The sequence below is a fragment of the Zootoca vivipara genome, chromosome 12 (genome assembly GCF_965207765.1).
Source record: "Zootoca vivipara chromosome 12, rZooViv2.hap1.1, whole genome shotgun sequence".
Lineage (NCBI taxonomy): Eukaryota > Metazoa > Chordata > Lepidosauria > Squamata > Lacertidae > Zootoca > Zootoca vivipara.
The window spans coordinates 44338298-44361363 of record NC_142595.1 but is presented as its reverse complement, the minus strand read 5'-3'; the positions used below and the strand labels follow the sequence as shown (position 1 = coordinate 44361363).

The following is a 23066-nucleotide window of genomic DNA, read 5'->3' as shown; positions in this document are numbered from 1 at the left end:
AGGAGAGCTGGAGAGGAGGAGGAATTAGGGAGAGGGCAACTGGAAGTGACTGGGGTAAAGGGGAAATTGGGAAGCATGGCAGTCAATTAAGAAAGAGGGAAGAGAAATATATGTTTGATAGCAGAGATAGGGCTTCTGCAAGGTCATGTCAGAGAGTTATGGGGGGAGGCAAGGAATTGTCTTTGTGTTCAACCTTGCACAATATGGCCGCGCTGAATCACCGTCACCAAGCATTTAATTCTTTGTAAACAGACCAAGAGTTTGGTGCATTTTGACAGTGAGACTGGTGCTTTTCAAACCCACATTGACCACGCTGCTGACATACTGACCATCTCAATGGGGAATGGTTTTCCTTAGGCAAGTCAACTTGGTGTCAGAAAGGCCAGAGTCAGCACTTTGGCTTCATCTCGGATATGGGCAGTTAGGCGTAGCTGGGCTAAATGAATTTGTGGCCTAGTGCAGGGCAAGAAGCAATGTTGGGGGGTGGCTCTAAGCCCTCCAGCCCCAGCATGATGGAGCTGCTGGTCCAGGTGGCCTCGACCTGCAAGGAGTGCCACAGGGTGTTCCTGGCTGCCCTCCAGAAGGTGCTGGTGGCAGGCAGCTACGATGTGGACAAGAACAGCAAGAACAGCTGCTTCAAGAACTTGATGAGCCAGGGGGTGCTGGTGCAGAGCAATAGCACAAGCACCTTGGGCTCCTTCAGGGTCAGCAAGGACCAGGCCTCCACCCTGGAGGGCAAGAAAAAGGCAGTGGCCCAGAAGAAGCCTACAGCAGTGGCTAAGAGCAAGAAGGCCCCTGCTAAGAAGTCAAGGGAAGCCCCAAGAAAGCAGTGAAGAAGCCCAAGGCTTCCCAAGCCAAGAAAGTTGCCACTAAGAGCCAGGCTAAAGTTGAGGCAGTCAAGCCTAAAATGCCCAAAGCCAAGATGGCAAACCTGAAAAGGTCAGTGTCTAAAAGGAAGTGTATGCTTTTAGGGAGTTTCTTAGCTAACCCTAGTAATGACTCTTTTAAGAGCCACCTACAGATTCACATAAATAAGCTGATTTACACTGTATCCAAGTATCATAATAACCCTTTTTAATGTTTGTTGTGCCTAAGGAATGTAATCTGAATGCAATCTGGTTCCCTCCCCTCCAGATTGGTGCTACAACTCCTATGAACCTCCACATGGTCAAGCTACATGTGGACATCTCCACTTTGGCTACATTGAATACTAAAACAAACTCCACACTGCCCATATATAGTGTGGTAGTGTGGCATGATGGGAAATAATCAGTAAATTCCAGCTCTTCCATGAGACAGTGTGGCGGCTCTAAAAAGAGCCTTTGGGGGCTGGGGCTGTCTTCCCAGCGTTGCCTCTCGGGCCCTCTCTCCGCGGATGCGCCTGGAAAGCTGGGTGTCCTTGGGCATGATGGTGACGCGCTTGGCGTGGGTTGAGGTCATTTTCTAGGTACAGTATTTATAGGCAGTTCGCTCTTTCCTGATTGGCTGAGGACAACAAAATTCCTTCTCTCCCCCGCACACTATAGCATTTGAATTTCCCGTGCGACCTCAGCTTGCTTCGTCTCTGCCTCCACCGTCTCCTTCCTGTTCTAGTTACAGGTAGGTAGCCGTGTTGGTCTGAGTCGAAGCAAAATAGAAAAAAAATCCTTCAGTAGCACCTTAAAGACCAACTAAGTTTTTATTTTGGTATGAGCTTTCGTGTGCATGCACACTTCTTCAGATCAAGCTTTCTTTAGCGTGATCAAGCTTTCTTTAGCGCCTCAGCCCTTGCTTTCCCCCCCCCCCAGGACTAATTGCTGTCATCAGCAGTCATTAACAGCCATCTACAGGTTTACCACTCACCCATTCCCACCCACCCCCACCACCCTCTGTATATATACAGTCGTACCTCGGGTTACGACCACCTCGGTTTGCGAACAGTTCGGGTTACGAACTGCGCAAACCCGGAAGTGTTTTCGCCGTGTGCGCTTTGCGCATGCGCAAAATGGCGGCGCCCATCGCGTTCGGGTTACGAACTATTCGGGTTACGAACTGCGATCCGGAACGGATCGCGTTCGTAACCCGAGGTATTACTGTATAAGGGTCTGACACTTCTGTTTCAAGTGTATCTGAAGAAGTGTGCATGCACACAGAAGCTCATACCAAAATAAAAACTTAGTTGGTCTTTAAGGTGCTACTGAAGGAATTTTTTTCTATTTTGCTTCGACTCAGACCAACACGGCTACCTACCTGTAACTAGAACTATGGAAGGCACCACATTGAGCCGCATGAAATGGAAGTCCATCAACCTCACCAAGAAACTTGCACAGGTACAAACTGACATAATCTTTCTGACTAAATGCAAGAACCTGGACATTGTTCCTAAGGGTCTTAGAATTAAGAACCCTCTTCAATCAACTTATCCCACAGAATATGCTAGGAAACTTTGCCACACTTTATCCAAGAAGCTGCTCAAACATCTTATTGGCATTCTCTATTCCAAACAGAAGCTTATAAAGGAGGAACTCTCTGCACGGGACAACTCTATCAGGAATCACCCAGCCTGGCAGGAGTTCCACAAGGAAAAACAAACCATTTACCACTCTCAACTGGAGTTACTGAAGATGCAGAAAAATTAAAAACTCTGCAACCTTTCCAACGTACAGGCCACTAATCAAAACAAGATCAACAACATTGTCAATCTTTCACAGCAAACACTCAGCCCAGCTGAGGAATCCGTCCTCTCATGGGGACTATCATTCTGCCCTGCCAAATCCCCACACATGATTCAGTTCTGCGGGGACCTGGAAGCATTTTTCCGCCGTTTACGCCTGAAGGAGTATTTTCATCACAAACAAGAACAAGACAAAGTAGAACAAACAACATCCCCACAACACAAAACCTCTCAATTTACTGGGGAACAACCATCACCCTCCAAACGCATTAATGAACAGAACATTGACCACCAACTACCACCGAAAAGATGTTACACAAAAAGGGACTCCACGTGGACCCCTCCTGATGGACGCAATACCACACTAGATCTGTACATCGACTGCTTCCGCCACAGAATCCAAACGGATGTGACCAGAAAACACCATCACAGATTTTCTGAGGAAAATACAATCTTTGAACAATCTTCCTAACAATACTATACTAGCCACTATGGATGTGGAATCTCTATACACCAACATCCCACACAATGATGGTTTACAAGCCATAAGGAACACCATTTCAGATAAAACCACAGCGGACTTTGCTACCAAACTCTGCCACTTTGTCCTTACCCACAACCACTTCAAATTTGCTGATGACCTGTTCCTCCAGATCAGCGGCACAGCCATGGGCACCCGCATGGCCCCACAGTATGCCAACATCTTCATGGCAGATTTAGAACAATGTTTCCTAGACTCCTACCCACTCAAACCTCTCTTGTACCTACGATACATTGATGATATTTTTATTATCTGGACACATGGACAACAGACCCTGGAAACCTTCCACCAGACATTCAATGACTTTCACCCCACCATCAACCTAACAATGAACCAATCTATGCAAGAAATACATTTTTTGGACACTACTATAAAAATACAGGATGGACGTATAGACACCACCTTATACCGAAAACCAACTGACCGACAAACATATCTACATGCTTCTAGCTACCATCCCAAACATACCAAACAATCCATCGTATACAGCCAGGCCCTACGTTCCAACCGCATCTGTTCCAACTCTACAGACAGAGAATCTCACCTAAGAGATCTACAGCAAACCTTTTTAGAACTAAAATATCCACCTGATGAAGTTAAACAACAGATCAACAGAGCCAGACTGATACCTAGAGAGAACCTGCTGCAAGACAGACTCAAAAAAGAAAATAACAGAACACCACTAGTCATCACATCCAGCTCCTAAGTTAAAACAGTACAACGCATCATCAGAGATCTACAGCCTCTCCTGGACAATGACAGCTCCCTTTCTCAAGCTCTGGGAGGAAGACCTTTCATTGCCTACAGACAGCCACCCAATCTTAAACAACCTCTCACCCACAATAATACAACCACCAGACTTAACATGGACACTGGTACCAGAGCCTGCAATAAACCCAGATGCCAACTTTGCTACCACATACACCCAGACAACATCATTACTGGCCCAAACAACATCCAACATACCATCTCAGGACTATTTAATTGCTCATCTTCTAACATTGTGTATGCCATCAAATGCCAACAGTGCCCTTCAGCTCTCTATATTGGACAAACAGGCCAAACCCTACGCCAAAGGATAAATGGACATAAATCTGACATCAGGAACCATAAGACAGAGAAACCAGTAGGAGAACACTTCAGTGTCCCAGGACATCCCTATACAAGATCTCAAAGCAGCTGTTTTATTACAGAGAAATTTCAGGAACAGACTGGAAAGAGAAGTTGCTGAATTGGAACTCATTACCAAGCTTAAAACCATGGAGCCACCTGGGATGAATAAAGACATCGGATTCTTATTTCATTATGCATTATCAAGCTTTCTTTAGCGCCTCAGCCCTTTCTCCCCCCCCCAGGACTAATTGCTGTCATCAGCAGTCGTTAACAGCCATCTACAGGTTTACCACTCCCATCAGCCCATCACCCATTCCCACCCACCGCCACCCCCCTCTGTATAAGGGTCTGACACTTCTGTTTCAAGTGTATCTGAAGAAGTGTGGATGCACACGAAAGCTCATACCAAAATAAAAACTTAGTTGGTCTTTAAGGTGCTACTGAAGGAATTTTTTTCTATTTTCCTTCCTGTTCCTGATGCTGCTTTGGCGTGTGGCATTGGCGTAGCCAGGATTTTTGGTTGGGGCGGGCAGGCTTTATGTTGGGGGGGGGGCAGAACCTCATTTAGTTAAGTCTTTTTTTTTACCCCCCTGCCCCCTCCCCCATGGCGTGCTGTAGAGTTTACCAACAACTCAACAACTCTCTTGGAGTTTCAGACGCAGCTCCTTTTATTTTTTAATTCCAGGAGCGAAAGTATCTCGCTTAACCCCGCTGATTCAAAATCTCAAGATGCTGAAACCTTTTCAGTATCTCATCACTAGAGCAATCAGTTTATAGTGCAACTGATCATCATGTAGTTGTGCTTCATGCAGGCCACCTTCAGCAATCAGCAGATTGATTAAATAAATAGGTGAGACAAAAATACTGTCGAAACAAAATATAAAAATTCCTTCCAGCAGCACCTTGAAGACCAACTAAGTTTTTTATTTTGGTATGAGCTCATACCAAAATAAAAAACTTAGTTGGTCTTTAAGGTGCTGCTGGAAGGAATTTTTTAAATTTTGTTTCGGCTACGTCAGACCAACACGGCTACCTACCGTACCTGTAACCAAAAATACTGTGTGACAGGAAAGAGGAGGTGGGAAAGCATTGTTCACGTTATTCCCCTTAAATCTACATGTAGAAGGTAGCGTGGCCGAGCGGTCTAAGGCGCTGGATTAAGGCTCCAGTCTCTTCGGGGGCGTGGGTTCGAATCCCACCGCTGCCAATTTCGTTTTTTCCACCCACTTCGTCTTAATTTGATGTAAAAATACTTATTAGAATCATACAGTGGAGGGGGGTGTTTTTTCCCCAGCCCGAGGTCCACATTCTCTTCTGTGCAAGCTTCCAAGGCCCACGTGGCACGCAGTGGTGAACAGCGCCAGAGAAGAAAGTGGATAGAGCAACAAAAGTACATTTTAGCTTTCTTTATGCCGTAGGCTGGCTTCTGCACACGCTCCTCCATTTAGGGGAGCAAGAGGCATTCTTAGAGTCCAAAGACACATACTAGCCAGGCAAGAACACCAGCCCGCGGGAGGGGCGAGACAGGGCAAGTGAAAAGTATGCGGGGGGGGGGGGGCTGCATTGGGGAACCCTTCCCTGACATAAGGGAAACCAAGTTATTTGGCCTAGCCTTGCGTGCCAATTCATAATGATCTGTATGCAGAGCACCTAGAGGGCGGTAATTTCTTATTTCTTTATCAGTGTTTGTAACTCTGTTACAACAAGCCTGTTTGTTTGTTTTAAAAATATGCATATATATTACAAAGCTGGAAGGGGAAATAGGTGCTTCCTCGTGGTATTTGAGCACTCTTTTTCCACTAATTTAGCAAGGTTGTCTCTGTGGCGCAATCGGTTAGCGCGTTCGGCTGTTAACCGAAAGGTTGGTGGTTCGAGCCCACCCAGGGACGATTCCTTTTCTCAATAGCAATCGCAGGTCAGAAGTAAACTGGGTTTATTAAGAACAGCGACTTTTCACATACAGTACTGTATTATCGGAGATTTGCGGGATGAGAGAATGCATCGCTGAGGATTCCGATGGAATTTTCGGTGATAATGTCCAACGTCGTAATTTTTTTTTTTTTTAAAAGTTTATTTCCTCTATTTGGGCACTCATAAGCCTATTAAAGCATCCTGCAAAATATATTTCCATACAACAGGTTGGCTTATGTCTGGGTATTTCAGTGGGTGATGTGACTTCTAGTAATTAAAACAACTGAGAGGCGCAATTTAGATGACACAAATTCATCTGTTTCTGCCATCCGTCGCTTATTATTATGATTGTTCTCTTAACTACTGGCTTTTAAATTAAGCCTAACTACTGTTTTCAAAAACAACAATAGTCCCTATGTTTTTAAACTATCTCCCTTAGCAAAGCTTTGTTTTGCGAAGGTTTGGGAAAGTCGTCTTGCATGAACCCTTTTACTTACATTATTTGGGAAGATTTGATTTTTGCTATGAGAATGAAAAGCAATCCACTGGCAGCGGTGGGATTCGAACCCACGCCCCCGAAGAGACTGGAGCCTTAATCCAGCGCCTTAGACCGCTCGGCCACGCTACCCTGAGTATAGGTTAGAAATGGGCAAAGTAATGAAGATGACTGTTTCTTTTCCACCGTAGGCTACATTCCAGTAATGAAAATGCAAAGCTTCTACTGTTGCAACCACAACACACACCTCTCTACCTAGGGAAGCAAAAGGCATGACCACAGTTCAACACATTGCATCTACCATGTTTTCCTGAAAATAAGACACTGTCTTATATTTATTTTTTTCCTCAAGAAGACACACTATGGCTTATTTTCAGGGGATGTCTTATTTTTTAATTACGCGTCCAGCCTCGCCTCTTCCTTGGTGCCCTCCAGAACTGCGCCTATGTCTTATTTTCAGGGTATGGCTTATTATGTGCAAATGCTTAGAAATCCTGCTATGGCTTATTTTATGGGTATGTCTTATTTTCGGGGAAACAGGGTAGGGAACAGAAGCTGGGAGGAGTTTCCTGGGGAGGTATCGTTGCCTAGTGGGAGCACCAGGGGATGCCTGGAGGGACACATCTGCCCCCAAATCTGAGGTTCTTCACGCCTGCTTTAATATAACAGACTCACAGGCTTTACTTTTTGCATGCCTTTTCTCTCTAACATTCTGCTTAAGATTCCCCCTCATCTGAAAACCATGTGTATCATGGGTGCCAACTCCTTGGGGCCCTGAGCACACACAAAATTCCCCATGAAGGGGCCATGCACCCACAACTTTTGGTGCCAGGGCCATGCACAGTGCATGGCACCCACGGCCCAAGGCACCCATGGTCACGGGGCCAAGTTGGCACTCCTGATGTTTATATATAGATCTGGATAAAACTCCGTGCATCTGCTGAGGTACACTTGAGGTTCACTAAAGCTTGTGCCATAATATGGTCCATGGGGTCACGAAGAGTCGGACAGGACTAAACGACTAAACAACTATATATATATGGCGGTACCTTGGGTTACGAACTTAATTTGTTCCAGAGGTCCATTCTTAACCTGAAACTGTTCTTAACCTGAGGCACCACTTTAGCTAATGGAGCCTCCTGCTGCCGCTGTGCCGCAGCCACGCGATTTCTGTTCTCATCCTGAAGCAAAGTTCTTAACCTGAGGTACTATTTCTGGGTTAGCAGAGTCTGTAACCTGAAGTGTCTGTAACCCAAGGTACCACTGTATATAGCTTCGCAATACTGTACTCCGAGCACAATTCAAAGTGTTGGTGCTGACCTTTAAAGCCCTAAACAGCCTCGGCCCAGTATACCTGAAGGAGCGTCTCCACCCCCATCGTTCTGCCCGGACACTGAGGTCCAGCTCCGAGGGCCTTCTGGCGGTTCCCTCACTGTGAGAAGTGAGGTTACAGGGAACCAGGCAGAGGGCCTTCTCAGTGGTGGCACCATAGCTGCCAAGCTCCAGCCTGAGAAATAAGGGCCTGGACCGGAAGTAGCAGACCGGAAGTAGCACTGCCACCATTTTGGAACTGGGTGGAGCATGCTCAGAAGCTACTTTTGATGCTGCTCTGCCCTGTTCCAAAATGGCCACCACACCAGAAGTCACGCTGCAGCCATTTTGGAACTGGGCAAAGCAGCATCAAAAGTTGCTTCTGAGCATGCGCTCCGCCCAGTTCCAAAATGGCTGCTGCGCCAGAATAAACTGGGGAAAAACAAAAAAAATCCGTTTTTTCGGCTGGGGACAGCTGGAAAAACGGGGGTTTCCCGGGGAATATGGGAGACTTTGCAGCTATGTGTGGCACCTGCCCTGTGGAACACCCTCCCATCAGATGTCAAGGAAAGAAACACCTATCTGACTTTTAGAAAATATCTGTTTAGGGAAGTTTTAATGTTTGATGTTTTTATTGTGTTTTAATATTCTATTAGGAGCTGCCCAGAGATGATGATGATTCTCTGTTTTTGCTGTGGTAGCCTTTATGCAGCTACCCACCCCAGATAAATTCACAAGAAAGGAGGTGACAGAAGAACCCGTAGGAGAATCGTTCCCTTTTTTTTCATGGTTCCTTGCATGAAGAGAGCCCTGTGTATGCAAGCAGCATGTTTCTTCTTTGACAAAGCTGGATACAAAGGAGAACATGAAGAGATATGTGAAGATAATAGGAGCCCTGCTGGATCAGACCAAAAGTCCATGCAGCAGCATCCTGCTTCCCAGCCATGGCCAATCAAATGCCAAGAGAAGGACCTGAAAGTATCAGCCCCCTCCTCAACAACTGATATTCAATCATAGACCCTAGAGCAGCCTTCCCTCTCCTAGCACCCTCCAGAGGTAGGGTGCAAACCCACCACACCTTTAAAGCACATTTGGAATGTATTCGTTCTCTTAATGAATTATGGGCACTGTAGTTAACCCCTCACGGAACGGCAATTCCCAGCAACTATTAATAAACTGTAGTGCCAGAATGCTTTGAAGGAAAGAGTGTGCTTCTGAATGGGCTTTAAAGGTGTAGTGTGTACACAACCATAGACAACAGGACTAATGGTCAGAGATGCTAGGAGCTAAAGTCCAGGACATCTGAATGATACCAGGTTGTGGAAGGCTCAGATTTAGTTGCTTGCCAATTCTTTTGGCATTTGACAATTTCATGCGCATCTGCCTAAAGTTTGGCACACTTTCAGCTTAGAGCTGCAAATTTAAACAAATAAGAGATGTTATTTGGTAAAATACATATTTTGTCATATTACAGAGCTTTAAATATTCATAAATAGTAATTAAATTATATCACTTCTGATGGCAGAAGATTATACCATGATGATCATGTCCTCTCAGACCAGCTGATTGTCCAAAGAACACTCACCGCTAGTGGCTGTTTCTAGATCAAGTGCATGTGAGATCATTTCATTTTTTTATTGTTATGATTTCAAATCTGGAAGTGGCCTGGTCCTCTCTGGACCTCTGTGAGAGTGTGCCTTGGTGGTGGTGGTGGTCTCTTAGTCCTTTGAGTTGCAAAGTCTTTAAGGCTATTCAGGACTGGTTCAAGACATGTTGGCACCTGAGGCAATCCATAAACTGTTGCGTACCCCTCCCAGCAGAGAGGAAAGGGTGAGTGAAGATCAACATCAGGAACAAAGAGGGAATAAAGATCTACATCGGAAACAAGTGGGGGAGTCAAGTCAACCTTGCCCAGTGGCACACTGAATGGGTGGAGCACCCAGGAGACCATAGAGCAGTGATGGGCAACCTTTTGAGCTTGGTGTGTCAAAATTCGCCAAAAAACTGAGCATAACTTGGGTGGTGTGCCACTTCAAGAAAAAAACCATAATTTCACGATATTTATAGTTTAAATAACAAAAATGTATAATTGTAATATATAACTGTATTTAATAAACCAAAAACTAATTATTTAACCTAACCAAACCAAAAACCCCTTATTTATCACAAAGTGCCCAGAGTTGTTGAGCTTTTTGGGGGGAGCTGCTGACCAAAGTTTTGGAGGTTTTTTTGGGGGGTGCAAAAGCTGCTTTGCTTTTTTGGGGGGGATGCCCCAAAGCTGCTGTGCTGTTTTGGGAGGAAAGAGAACAGAAATAAATGACGAATAATACCTTCACTGGAACTAACACGCAGCACTGACATAATCTGCCAAAGCGCCACCCCCCCAGCACAGAACAGGTTAAAAAACGAACGCTGTTACACCCAATCATAGTCTGCCAAAGCGCCAGAAAAACAGCACAGAAAGGGTTAAAAAACCAATCTCTGGCTACCAGCAACAACAACAACAAAAAAGGACCCAGGTTTTAACAGCGGAGACAAGCTGTAGCAGAGACAAGCTCTAGCGGAGACAAGCTGTAAGGAGGAGCGGGAGAACAAATGGTGGGGGGGGGGACAACAACAGTGTGAATGGGCCGGTGGGGCGCGTGCCAGCAGTGAGGGCTCTGCGTGTCACGTCTGACACGCGTGTCATAGGTTCACCATCACTGCCATAGAGGGCCGCCCCAGCCATTTCTACTCTAGGAATGGGAGGAGACCAGCAGTACCTCCTATTCTCCAAGAGGGAGCTTTGGGGTGGGCTGCTGAAGAGGCAGCAGATCTGACCTCCAAGGAGTGTGCCACAGCGCAGCAGTGGGCAATGCTTTCCTTGGAGGTCAGATCTGCTGCCCCTGTGGATCCTTCCACCTGAGTTGGTCGCCTCATCTTGCCACGTGAGTGCGCCAGCCCTGCTACTGCCACAGTGTAGTTTCTTCAAGCAGATTTCTGAAATCGTGGTTTTTTATTTCTGCCCTGGTGCAACAGCCTATGGGCAGAACTGAGCAAATGGGCAGAATTGCACAGATGTAGATTCGGAGTAAACATAAGGAGAATTTTCCTAACAGTAGGAACTGTTGGTGGACAGAGCAGTAGAGTCTGTCTCTGGCGGAGGGTGGCTCTCCTTAACAAGGGCTCTTGGGAGTGCTGTGCTTGTTGCAAGATTCCTGCACAGAGCATGAGGCTGAACTAGATGATAAACTTATATGATTCCCTGGTGAATCAGTGCTGGGAAATGCAGGGGTTTGTTGGTGGACCTGGTGGTTCTCGGAAGGTCTCTCTGCACTGTGCTAGACCAGACCTTGTTATCAGAATGCAGCCACGGGAGAGAGATACAGTATACACTAAGTGTTTCCTATAATACAATGTAGTAACATGTAGATCTTGTGGTGACATGGTATCCAATGACCTTTCGAATTCATCCTGATGAAATTAAAAGCCGTTATGAATAGTCATGCTTGTTAATTCCCATTGATTTGCCTCCATTGTTTAGTGCCAAAGTTTCCAAGTTTCTGGAAGGTTGACTTCAAGACACCGGTTCTTCTATTCCGTTTTCCTGCTACCGCTCCGCCCTGCTTCACTTAAGAGAAAAAATAAAAAAAAGGAGTCTGCGGTAACATATGGCTTCTAAAATGGTGATTGGTGTTGCTTTTAAATAATTAGACAAAAAGTGTGCGCCCAACGTGGGGCTCGAACCCACGACCCTGAGATTAAGAGTCTCATGCTCTACCGACTGAGCTAGCCGGGCAGTTGCTACATTGTTTCTCCTCACTTCTTTTAGCCTTCTGTATGCTCAGTCTAGCCTCTATAGTGCCATGTATGTTTTCTCCGCCACCATATATCCAGCGTTACCCATGTCTTGAAACAGTAGCCCGGCTTCTTCGTTAACTTTATTTTCATATATTCTACAACATGCATTAATTTGTGGGAGGCAGAAACGGCACTTTTTTGCTTCTTTGATTCGAAGCGACGCTAGAATTCTACCGTCTACAACAGGAAACCAAAAAGGTTTTTTTTATGTGGGAAGTTTCGTTTTATTTATTGTTTAAAGCAAATGTTCTTAAAAGCAGGAAGAAAAACGGGAATGTATTTAAAAAAACCAAGCCCTAAGTCTACACGTTTCTCTTCCTGAACTTGGATTTTCTTCCAAGGCAATACAGTATACATATAACAGAGGATAAGCGCTATGGAAATCATAGCGAAGGAAAAGGACACTTGGCAGCGGTGGGATTCGAACCCACGCCTCCGGAGAGACTGGAGCCTAAATCCAGCGCCTTAGACCGCTCGGCCACACTACCTTAGATGCTGCTGTATTCTTCCATTGACTTCCTACTGTTAAAATGTCACTCCGTTTCATTCAAGCCATTCTTTTTCAGGACTAAGCACAGGTGTTCGGTAAGGATTCAGATCTTTTGGGTTGTTTCGAAAGAGGACTTTCCAGATATGCTGGCAAAACACCTCCCCCATCACACCGGTTTACTATAACTTAATAATGATCACTATCACTTAATAATGATCACCAGCAGGTGGGTGAGACCCGAGGGCTGTTTAGTAACCATAATAATTTTACACCCACGTTTTGTATACTGTAATAGCATTTACGTTAGGGTCGCCAGACTCAATAGAGGACAGGACTTCTGTGCCTTTAATTGCCCTGCTCTCTTTTGAGTTTGGAAACCTTAAAGAGAAACCATCAGACCCTTTGTTTAATTTCCAAGCAAAGGATCTGCTGGTTTCTCTTTAATTCACGTGGACTATTCATATGGACTGTACTTAAATGAGACTGTCATTAAATGATCAGGATCCTTAACGAGAGCAGACTCCTGTCAACTCTGCAGAGTTTTAAAAATACAAATGCTACTAGCAGCAGTATAGTATAGTGCTGGTTTGTTGTTTATTTTATTACTTATTTATTTATTCAATTTATACTCCGCCTTTTTCTCTAAAGAGCTCAAGGCAGTGTTTTCTCCCCACCTCCACCCCCATTTTACCCTCACAACAACCCTGTGAGGCAAAGCAGGCTAATAGATGGTGTCTGGCCCAGGGTCACCTAGTGGGCTTCATGGTAAGATCCCTCCTCTTCAGAGAGGGGGGAATTTGCGGGCGGGACCCCCTGCTCCACCTTTACCTGCCGTGCTCAGGGCTGGCCAAGAGGGCCAGCTGGGGGGGGGGGCGGAGCTAACAGGTCTTTAAATTAGCGCGGCAGGCTCCAGATCGCCCCTTTTCGCCCCTGCACCTCATCGGATCTGGATCGTAGCTGGATCGTCGTCGGAGTGACCACGTGGGAGCTGCCCCCTTCCTTTTTCTCTTCCCTCTTTTAGGTGTTTCAGCCGCCGCCGCTCCGGCCACCGCTCCCGCCGCTCTCGGACTTCTGAGCGAGCTTCTCTCCCGCACGCACCCACCTCCCAGCTGATCGGCGGAAAAAGCAGCTGCCGGGAGGCAGGGTCCTTAGCGCGCTGCGCATCCCACCGCCGACTCAAGCCTCTGTTGCCGCTTCCTTGTTGCCTGCTGGTTCTTCATTGTGCCTGCGTCGCAGCGCTGCCTTCGCTCCTTGCCGCGGTGAATCGCGGACCTCTTTGAAGCTTCTTTTGAGCACAGCCGCGCTCCTCTGCTGGGCCGCCCACCTGGGACATTGCAGTGAGTACTCTGATTGCCCCATTTCCGCACGTCTCTCAGCCCTCTCTTGAGTCTGTCCTGTGGTCTCTGTGCCCACAGGGGACGGTGAGGCGCAGGCTGCTTTGAATTACTGCACTGCTGCTGCTAGCTCCTAAGCCCCAATTGGGTACCCACGGCAGCCGCTCTTTCATCTTTCCCGGTGTGGTGGGGGGGTCATATTGTGTGTGTGGGTGGTCCCACCATTGCAGCGCTACTGCGCTTCTCCAGCCTCTTCATTAAGAAGTGGTATCATTACGTGTGGGGTGTTCCTGCGGGGGTTGGCTTACTTCCCTTGGTTGTTGGGGCCATTTTCAGTCCTCGGCTTTGCATGCTCCCCATCCCTTAGCAGGCGCCACGTGTTGTCCCCCTCTGGTTACCTAGGTTACGTGGGAGGCGCCATCTTGATTGCGACCACTAGTTTCTGCCCCCTCTAGAGCCTGACCTACCCTCGGTGCCGGCTGCTTGGCGCACGCGGGACATGTTTTGCCCTCCCTAGTTTGTTGTGGTTGCCATCTTGTGTGTGGTTATTTTGATTCAGTGGCCCCCCCCTTTAAACCCGGTGCCATCTTGAGTGTCCCCACGTGTGCAGCCCCGGGCAGCCATTTTGAGTGTGTCTCTTGGTCTTTTGTTTTGTTTTTCCTTTCTCTAACTAAATAAATAAATAAAAATACAGCAGTGCGTTACCTAGGCAACTTTATATACGAACTAATTCAGGAATCTTTGCTTTTACTTGAAAGTTACTAAGTTGGGCTTTTCTCGGGCCTCAAGTAGATACTAAGTAGACCTGTTTTTCCTTTAAATCCAGCGTTCTTTGCCAGGGCACTGAGCAGGCTAATTCATTGCCTCTCCTTGGGGGCTGCATTAACAACAATAGACACTTAATTGCATTGGGAGTTCTCCCCGGTATAAGTCATTGTTCCCTCTTGACTGTAGCAGCTGTGCCCCAGGCAACCTGATTGCTCTCTGGCGCAAGTAATTGTTTCCTTTGTGTGGTTTATCTGGCCCTAAGCTACATTACCTGTTGATTCAAGCTTGCCTTTGCTGGTGTCTGCTTTTTAAAAGGCTCTAAGATAGATTTATCTGGCTTGCTAGTGCAGTTGCACGTGCGCTCACATATATTATTAAAGTTTATAGCGAAATAATCATAGTACTTATATATTATTAATAATAATAATACAGATAAATAAAAAAAAATAAAAAAATAATAATAATAAAATTAACACATAAAAATAAATAAAATTTAGAATAAAAACTTACTACATAAATAAATAAATAAACTACTTTGGACACATAATATTGTTATTGACCCTTGTTGGTTAGTTCCCAGATGGAGTCAGGTAACAAAGTCGCCGTGGACGCGCAGCCAGCAAAGGATGTGGAGCCAGGAAAGATGCCCGCCCAAGGTGACACTGCCTCTAACGCAAAGGGACAGCCAGCCCACAAACCGCGGGCTCCACGTAAGAAGGGTGCTACCCCTAAGCCGATGGCGCAATTCTTTAGCGAACTCAAATCTCTGGTGTTGAGTTATGAGGACTGCATGTCTGACCCTTCCTCTGAGGCGTCTAGGTCTCCTTCGCCAGAGGTTATTCCTGATACGCAGCGAGAGGATCAGCCGGGCACGTCCGCGTCTTTGTTTCACGATCCACGGTCAGGTATGCCTGACAGGTCCCCGGTCGCTGCCTTAATATCTGTAGCATCTGTGGCTAGGGGCCAAACTGTACAGGCCCCCCTCCATGACTCATCTTTGCCCCAGTCTTCCTTGAGCCTTCCCCAGGGTCAGCGGCATAGGGTGCAGCATCCTGAGGCCGATATCTCTTCCGGAGGCGAAGAAGCACAGCCTCATGCCCGGAAGAGCCAGCAGCCGGGTGGAAAGAGACGTGCCAAGACGAAACATATCCAGGAGTCAAACACCTCTTCTGATGGGGAGGATGAGCAGCGTCAGGCCCGGAAAAAACACCAGTCAAGGCGAACAGGCAGGCCAGCGGAGAGGGGCCATTCTGGGGGTAAGCACGTACAGCACTCCTACACCTCTTCTGAAGGTGATGAGGACCACAGGGATCAAGAGCCAGCTGTGCCGGACAAGCAAGAATGGAAGAGATGTCATAAGAAGAAGCATGTCTGCAGGAAGTCGCGTTCGCGCAGTTCGGAGTCAGGTACGTCATCTGATTATGATAGCGATGCCTCTCTGGAGTCCTACTGGGGGAAGGCAGAGGGGATTTTTTCAGCCAAGTTTGTTCCAGGGATAATGAATGACATAGCGGATGCTTTATCTCAATTTCAGATGGACTGCTTCCGGTCATTGGCACCTCTAGCTCAGCAGTGGCCAGAACCCTTCCCGGACCACCTCTGGAGCCTTGGAAACGCAACGTGATTAAGGGAGTATTGGCCTCCGTGGCCCCCTCTACTCTCTGTTCTTACAATAAAGTCTGGTGTAACTTTATGGATTACCGGTGCAACGTTCTAGCCCTTGCACACAATATCCCACCGACTACAGATCACGTATTACAATATTTGGAACATCAGTACACTTTGGGGCGGGCAGCTAAAACTTTAAAAATACATTCAGCTGCAATTACATTCTTCAGTAAATTTCTATTCTCCCTGGACCCTTGTGCGGACTTCATCGTCCACAGGGCAATTGATGGTTGGGGCAGGCTTGAGCCCAAAAAAGCCGAAGGGTGGAGGCCAATAACTTATGACTTGCTCTTCTTGTTTCGCAAAAAATTGAGGTCTATTTGTTGGTCTAGATACGAAGCACGTTTATTCTCTGCAGCTTATGCCATATCCTTCTTTGGGGCCCTCAGGGTCGGGGAGATAGTGGTGGAAAAGCACTCAGACGATTCCTATCGTGGCCTTCTTTTAAAGGACATTCAGCTATCCAGTGCTGAACTGTTAGTACATATCCGGAGTTCAAAAACTGATCAGTGTGGCAAGGGTGCCTGGTTAAAACTAGCAGCTTCACGGAGTCTAGGTCCCTGTCCTGTAAAAGACACTAGGCGTTATTTGTGTCTGAGACCTCCTGGCTCTGGCCCACTATTCATTCATGAGGACGGTTCCCGGCTGATGAGGCATCAATTCACGCGGGTCCTGCGTATGGCAATTGACGCATGCGGGTTTCCAGCAAAAGAATATGCCGCCCATTCTTTTTTAGGATAGGGGCTGCTACCTCTGCAGCACCTTTAGGCCTCCCTACAGACAGGATCAAGGAATTGGGCCGTTGGAAGTCGAACGCCTATAAGGGGTACATTCGTAAGGACCTTTAGTTGGCAACCACTTACCTCCCTTCATCCTACAACTTCACCTTCAGTACGAGTCTGGATTTGTGGGCACAGCATCGTGCACTGGGCACGAGTGCGGGCGTGCGATCGTGGCCTTGGCGACAACCTGGGTTTGCCGGCTGACGTGTGCGTTTCCTGGATTTCAAGGCGTGGGATGCGTTGGGAAGAGCTGATGCCTGCTGTGGCAGCTCGAGCTGCTGCTTGCGGTCCCCCTGATGTCATCATTATACAACTTGGGGGAAATGATCTTGCATACAGGAAGAGCGTGGACTTATTGCTTCATATACAGAAGGACTTTGATGGACTTGCTGCCTTGTTCCCTGCTACTACCTTGTTTTGGTCCACACTGCTCAAGAGGAGAGTGTGGCACGACAATCATAACCCACGGGCCTTGGGAAAATCCAGGAAACTGCTGAATCGTGTTTTGGCACGCAAACTGTGTGGCATGGAGGGTCGTGTTGTGGAGCACCCTGAAATCAGGTTCAGTGAGGCGGCTCTCTTCCGTGATGATGGCGTGCATCTTTCAAATCAAGGAAATGACATCTGGCTTGCTGATATCACACGAAGCATTAGGGTTTGGTTACAGCGGGTGAGGGTATTGGCGGCGAGCCCTTTTGGCTCGGGTGGCGGTAGGCATTGGAATATGGAGTTGTCTGGTGTGTTCGAGGACTGGTTGTGGCCATCATCCAACCCTCCTCTTATAGGGGTATCCCCTTAAAGGGATCCGGCGGTCGTGGATCCCATCCGACTCCCTGCTGGTGGCTAGGGCCATGGCACGACCCCGGTGGCACCAGGGGGAGCTTTCAGTTTCAGTTGTATTTGCATCAACAGGCTCCTCCCTGTTGTGGCCTTATTCTACCCATTAACCTTAATACCACATGTCACTGTGTCTTTATTTATTGCGGGGGGCGGGTCCTCGAACCGCAAGTAGCAGCTGAGTTTGAAAATGCCCGGGCCAGTAAAGTCCGTTCCCATGCCTAAGAAAGGGTCGAAGAAGGCCATCACCAAGACCCAGAAGAAGGGCAACAAGAAGCGCAAGAAGAGCAGGAAGGAGAGCTACTCCATCTATGTCTACAAGGTCCTCAAGCAGGTCCACCCGGACACAGGGATCTCCTCCAAAGCCATGAGCATTATGAATTCCTTCGTCAGCGATATCTTCGAGCGCATCGCTGCTGAGTCTTCCCGCTTGGCCCATTACAACAAGCGATCCACTATCACTTCCCAGGAGATCCAGACTGCTGTGCGCCTGCTGCTGCCTGGAGAGTTGGCTAAGCACGCTGTGTCGGAGGGCACCAAGGCTGTCACCAAGTACACCAGCTCCAAGTAAACTTTGAAAACAACCACTCCACTTAAACCAAAAGGCTCTTTTAAGAGCCCTCCACTTTTTCTTTAAAAGAGCTGTACTTGCTTTTCACTTTTAAAAAAAGTCTGCTAAGATCAGTGATGGTGAACCTTTTAGAGACCGAGTGCCCAAACTGCAATTCAAAACCTACTTGCGGTTCGAGGACCTCCCCCCCCCCCGTGATAAATAAAGACACAGTGACACGTGGTATTAGGGTTAATGGGTAGAATAAGGCCTCAACTTTATTGGTTAAAGCAAGTGAGAGGTATTGGCTTTCGCCCCATCACCCAAAGCCAAAGTGCGCTGGTGCGGGGGTGTTTTGAATTGGGGAAGGCAGCCAGCGAAAACGCCTGACAGATCCGGGATTTCCTCCTTCCCCCTGCCCAACAGAAGTGCGGCGATGTGGGGGTGTTTTGCCGCCTGCCTTCCCCAAGCCAAGGGGAAGGCAGGCGGCAAAAAGCCCTGGCAATTTTTCGCTGCACGCTGGACTTTGTAGTCGGAGGTTTGTTTTTCTATGGCCACGCTTCGCAAGACGAGGCAACCTCCGATCGCAAAATCGATTCGTATAGTGAAAAATTCGTCTGACAGGGCATTCGTTAAGCGAGGCACCACTGTACCAAAAGAAGTTGTGATGAATTGCTACAAGGCAGGCAAAAAAACCAAGAGGCCGGTGCCAATTAGCCAATTGGATAAAAAACTCCTACCAGGGCCCTTTGGGCAACCAAAGGCGACCAACCGAAGTCCATAGCAAGGTCAAAGCGAACATCCTAACTAAGGGAAGACCTAAAGGGCGGGTGGGTGGGTGGGAGATCCGGTCAGGTGCAGGGGCGAAAAGGGGTGATCTGGAGCCTGTCGCGCTAATTTAAAGACCTGTTATGACTGCTGTTGTAATAAATAATCCTTCATAAAAGTTATTGCATTGCAATTTGTTAAATTATCTTTCCATAATCGCCACCGGAGAAAAATAAATAGTTCAAATTGGGAAAAATAAATACACAAAATGTTTAGGGGTATGTGTTCCCCTGCGTCACTACAGAAAAAAAGCACTGGTATTGCTCCGAAACAAAGTGGTGTTATGAGCCACTAAACTCGAAAATACATATTTTTTCCAGAAGGCTCCACAATTTTGACCACTAATGAACACTGGAGTGCTGTACTAATAGCCACCCTCTCCCAATTTTTAATGAGATAATGATTGTCTGCGAGCATGCATACAAATATTAATACCGTAATAAAAAAAACCAACCAGATGGGTGAGGAATTATTATTATATTTTACTGTTTCTTTGGCTGCCATTTGATCACAGCCTCCACGGAATGAATTTCTCTGTCAGCTTCCAGCCCAGCGAACATGTAAACCCAGCAGTCCCTTCTTAGGTTGCTGTCTTTATGTGTTTCTTGGCATGGGAGTTAAGCCCTGCTGAGCTCAAGGCAGCTTACTCCTGAGTAGGAAATAGACTGGCCCTGGTGCATCAAAAGTCAACGCCTGCTCAGCACCTTGCTTGAACGGCACGCGAGGGAAGCTATGGCCTTGCTTGGGCAACAGCGCACGTGCCCAGAGAGGCCTCTTAGTGCCCTCTGGCACATGTGCCATAGATTCGCCACCACTGGGCTAGAGGCCTGCAGCAGATTCCAGTGCTGTAAAATTAACCCAAGCATGCTTAAGGTTGGCTCATTGGATAACCACCAGATATGCTTCGATTTGCTATTAAATACCTTTCTGTATGCTGTCAAAATCCAAAAATGTGAACTATTTACCAGGCAACTCAAGCATGAAACAGCAAAGCTGGATGTTAAAATTGCAGGTTAGATCAGCTGTGATATTTATATATTTTAGTGGTATGAATAAAATGTGTAGGACCCTTTTCATACAAGTGGAAAGTTCTAGGTTAGGGGAAGCAATTCAGTATAATGAGGCACTGTTTATTTACGGAAAGAGCTGTAAAATTTCCCATAGCATGTAATCAAGCTTTCTACCCTGTTGGTCCTATGCATAGGCACACTACAAGTATATTAAGATCAAAGTATGGGTTTGCTCTAGGCATAATTTAGCTGGCTGGACACTCCAAAAGGTATCATTACTTATTTGAAGCAGTGTCTCGGGTTGAAGACTGCTAAAGCCTTAGCGAAGTGGCCAAAAATATTTGCATTTTTCTACACCATAATGGAGGACATATATACATTCTGTAATGGCGATCTACCACCACCCCAACCTGAGCGCTTACTATTTATACCTGTATTAGTTGCATGCAGAAAATTTTTGCTAGGACACCATGGGCATTTTGCCCTACCAAAGGGAACACCGAAAGCAAGGAGACAAAAGCAATTTCCAGTAATTTTGAGTATGTGTAGTGGCTCTTAAAAGAGCCTTTTGTTCTTTGAGAGGTCCTGATAATTTAAGCCCTTTCTCCGCGGATGCGGCGAGCCAGCTGGATGTCTTTGGGCATGATGGTGACCCGCTTGGCGTGGATGGCGCACAGGTTGGTATCTTCGAAAAGGCCGACCAGGTAAGCCTCGCTGGCCTCCTGCAGGGCCATCACCGCCGAGCTCTGGAACCGCAGGTCAGTCTTGAAATCCTGCGCGATCTCACGTACCAGACCGCAAATAGTCCCCAGTTCCTCATCTGAACAAAAGTTTTAAATACTGTAGAGCACAATCAGGAAACTCCACAAGGCACTAAAGTTTATTTTGTCACACACCAGGGGTACATAAGTCCTTTTGGAAATGAGGTACAGCAGAGACTGTGGTGTATTTAGGATCTATGGCATGGGTAGTCAAACTAAGGCCCGGGGGTTGGGGCGGCCCAATCATCTAAATCCAGCCCACGGACGGTCCAGGAATCAGTATGTTTTTACATGAGTAGAATGTGTGCTTTTATTTGAAATGCATCTCTGAGTTATTTGTGGGGTATAGGAATTCGTTCATCCCACGCCCCCCCCCCCAAAATTATAGTCTGGTCCCCCACAAAGTCTGAGGGACAGTGGACCAGCCCCCTGCTGAAAAGGTTTGCTGACCCCTGATCTATGGCTTATTTACACATATACTGTATACAACCTGAGCCTACGATGGAGGGGCTCCCAGCATTAAGACCCCAAGAGGGTCTTGCTTCTCCCATAGTGGTCATGCTTTGACCCTCTCTCCAGCTTGCTGCCTTTAACAGCAGACAACCCTTTCCACTCTAGGTCACATCATGGCCAACCCTAAAACTCTCCTTCAAACTCTCCCTTTGTCTTCTAACTAACTCTTAACTGCCCCTCCCATTTGCACAGAGCCCCCTCTCATCACTTTTATTTTTGTCATAGATGCTTTAGTTGAGATTCCTGCATTGCAGGGTGTTGGACCAGCTGACTCTCGGGGTATCTTCCAACTCTACGATTCTATGTAGTCTAGAGGGCCACAGATATTCTTCCAGAAGTCCAGCCCTACATATTTCCAGGTAACAACAATCTGCTTATCACAAAGGAACTGCAACAAGCTCCCCATCTTCCTCAGCGGTACAAATTGCTAGGCAGAAAAGATTTCGTTATTTATAAAGCATTTTTAATCCACTTCTGCCGAACCACATGGTGATCAAATGGGATTATAATAAATGTCGAGTCAGTGATTGCAGAAGCTTATGCCACAATACTCAGTTACCCAGACAATCTGTCCTCCAAATTAACCCTGCCTAGCATGGTTGGCACCAGAGTAGGGGGGTTAGGGAGGCAAGGAACTCACCCCCTAAGTTGCCCCCCATTGCTGGGCCCCTGCCACTAACATATATTTCTTTCTTTCTTTCTTTCTTTCTTTCTTTCTTTCTTTCTTTCTTTCTTTCTTTCTTTCTTTCTTTCTTTCTTTCTTTCTTTCAGAGAGCTTTCTTTACCTGTGGGACACAGCTCACCCATCTAGAAATATATTTTTTTCCTTCTATCTGTTCCCCCATTTTCCCCTCCCCCACCCACCCAGTGCTGCCACTGCAGCCTAGTAGCTGCCCCCACCCCATGTTTTGGACTAAAACTCTTATCATAGGGCGCCAGGGCTGGGGAAGGGTATGCTAACCAGTAATTGCCAAGAAGGTGGTAAGGTGAAGTGGAGTAATTTGAAGAGAACAATGATTTCTATTTCCTAAGGAGAAAATGGACACACCTGAACAGGGACCTGAACTCTGGACCCTCAGATTAAAAGTCTGATGCTCTACTGGCTGAGCTACCCAGGCTCTTAAATAGTTTTTTTAGGTATTATATAGAAGGCTGGTCGCCGAAAAATGGATGCTTTTGAATTATGGTGCTGGAGGACACTCTTGGGAGTCCCATGGACTGCAAGAAGATCAAACCTATCCATTCTGAAGGAAATCAGCCCTGAGTGCTCACTGGAAGGACAGGTCCTGAAGCTGAGGCTCCAATACTTTGGCCACCTCATGAGAAATAGTGTTATTTGCACTCCAGCCCACTGCCTGCTTTGTTTCAGGTTAGCAAGCCATCAGACGAGCCTTTCCCAGAACCGCAAACAATGCTGATCAAGGGAGACCGTCCACACCATAATCATAAAAATATAAAAATAAAAAATCAAGTGGAACTAACATAGCATGAGAATTAGCTTGTCTGACTTGCTTGAGCTAAAAGTGTGTCTTTAAAAAAATTGAACCTGCTTAAGAACACAAGAAGAGCGCCGCCGGATCAGGCCAAGGCCCATCCAGTTCAGCGTTTTGTTTTCCCAGTGGAGACAACACTTCCTAGAACTCCTTTTAAAATTTGTTAC

General features: G+C 46.8%; 2 protein-coding genes, 5 non-coding genes and 1 pseudogene across 7 annotated transcripts; 5 read left to right on the top strand and 3 right to left on the bottom strand.

Annotated features, from left to right (window-relative positions):
- The first annotated feature begins 473 nt into the window (after positions 1-473).
- LOC132592989 (histone H1-like) lies at positions 474-13468 on the top strand (annotated as a pseudogene).
- TRNAL-AAG (transfer RNA leucine (anticodon AAG)) lies at positions 5433-5514 on the top strand. Its single transcript has one exon. It is a non-coding gene; the product is annotated as a tRNA-Leu (tRNA).
- On the top strand, positions 6123-6196 carry TRNAN-GUU (transfer RNA asparagine (anticodon GUU)). The gene has a single exon. It is a non-coding gene; the product is annotated as a tRNA-Asn (tRNA).
- On the bottom strand, positions 6765-6846 carry TRNAL-AAG (transfer RNA leucine (anticodon AAG)). Its single transcript has one exon. It is a non-coding gene; the product is annotated as a tRNA-Leu (tRNA).
- On the bottom strand, positions 11731-11803 carry TRNAK-CUU (transfer RNA lysine (anticodon CUU)). The gene has a single exon. It is a non-coding gene; the product is annotated as a tRNA-Lys (tRNA).
- LOC132593062 (uncharacterized) lies at positions 12177-17147 on the top strand. The gene is made up of 2 exons (XM_060281826.2): positions 12177-15863; positions 15992-17147. Exons 1-2 carry the CDS (start codon positions 15038-15040, stop codon positions 16864-16866), a joined length of 1701 nt encoding a protein of 566 aa, XP_060137809.2. The 5' UTR covers positions 12177-15037; the 3' UTR covers positions 16867-17147.
- TRNAL-UAG (transfer RNA leucine (anticodon UAG)) lies at positions 12272-12353 on the bottom strand. Its single transcript has one exon. It is a non-coding gene; the product is annotated as a tRNA-Leu (tRNA).
- A 575-nt stretch (positions 17148-17722) lies between the features above and the next one.
- Positions 17723-18503, top strand: LOC118079237 (histone H2B 7-like). Its single transcript, XM_088655087.1, has one exon. The coding sequence runs from the start codon at positions 17935-17937 to the stop codon at positions 18313-18315; it is 381 nt and encodes a 126-aa protein (XP_088511213.1). The 5' UTR covers positions 17723-17934; the 3' UTR covers positions 18316-18503.
- The last annotated feature ends 4563 nt before the right edge of the window (positions 18504-23066 follow it).

Coding starts and splice junctions, on each gene's coding strand:
- LOC132593062 (XM_060281826.2), top strand. CDS start 15,038: ATGGAGTCAGGTAACAAAGTCGCCGTGGACGCGCAGCCAGCAAAGGAT. Junction 15,864..15,991: donor TTCGCGCAGTTCGGAGTCAG/GTACGTCATCTG, acceptor TCTCAATTTCAG/ATGGACTGCTTCCGGTCATT.
- LOC118079237 (XM_088655087.1), top strand. CDS start 17,935: ATGCCCGGGCCAGTAAAGTCCGTTCCCATGCCTAAGAAAGGGTCGAAG.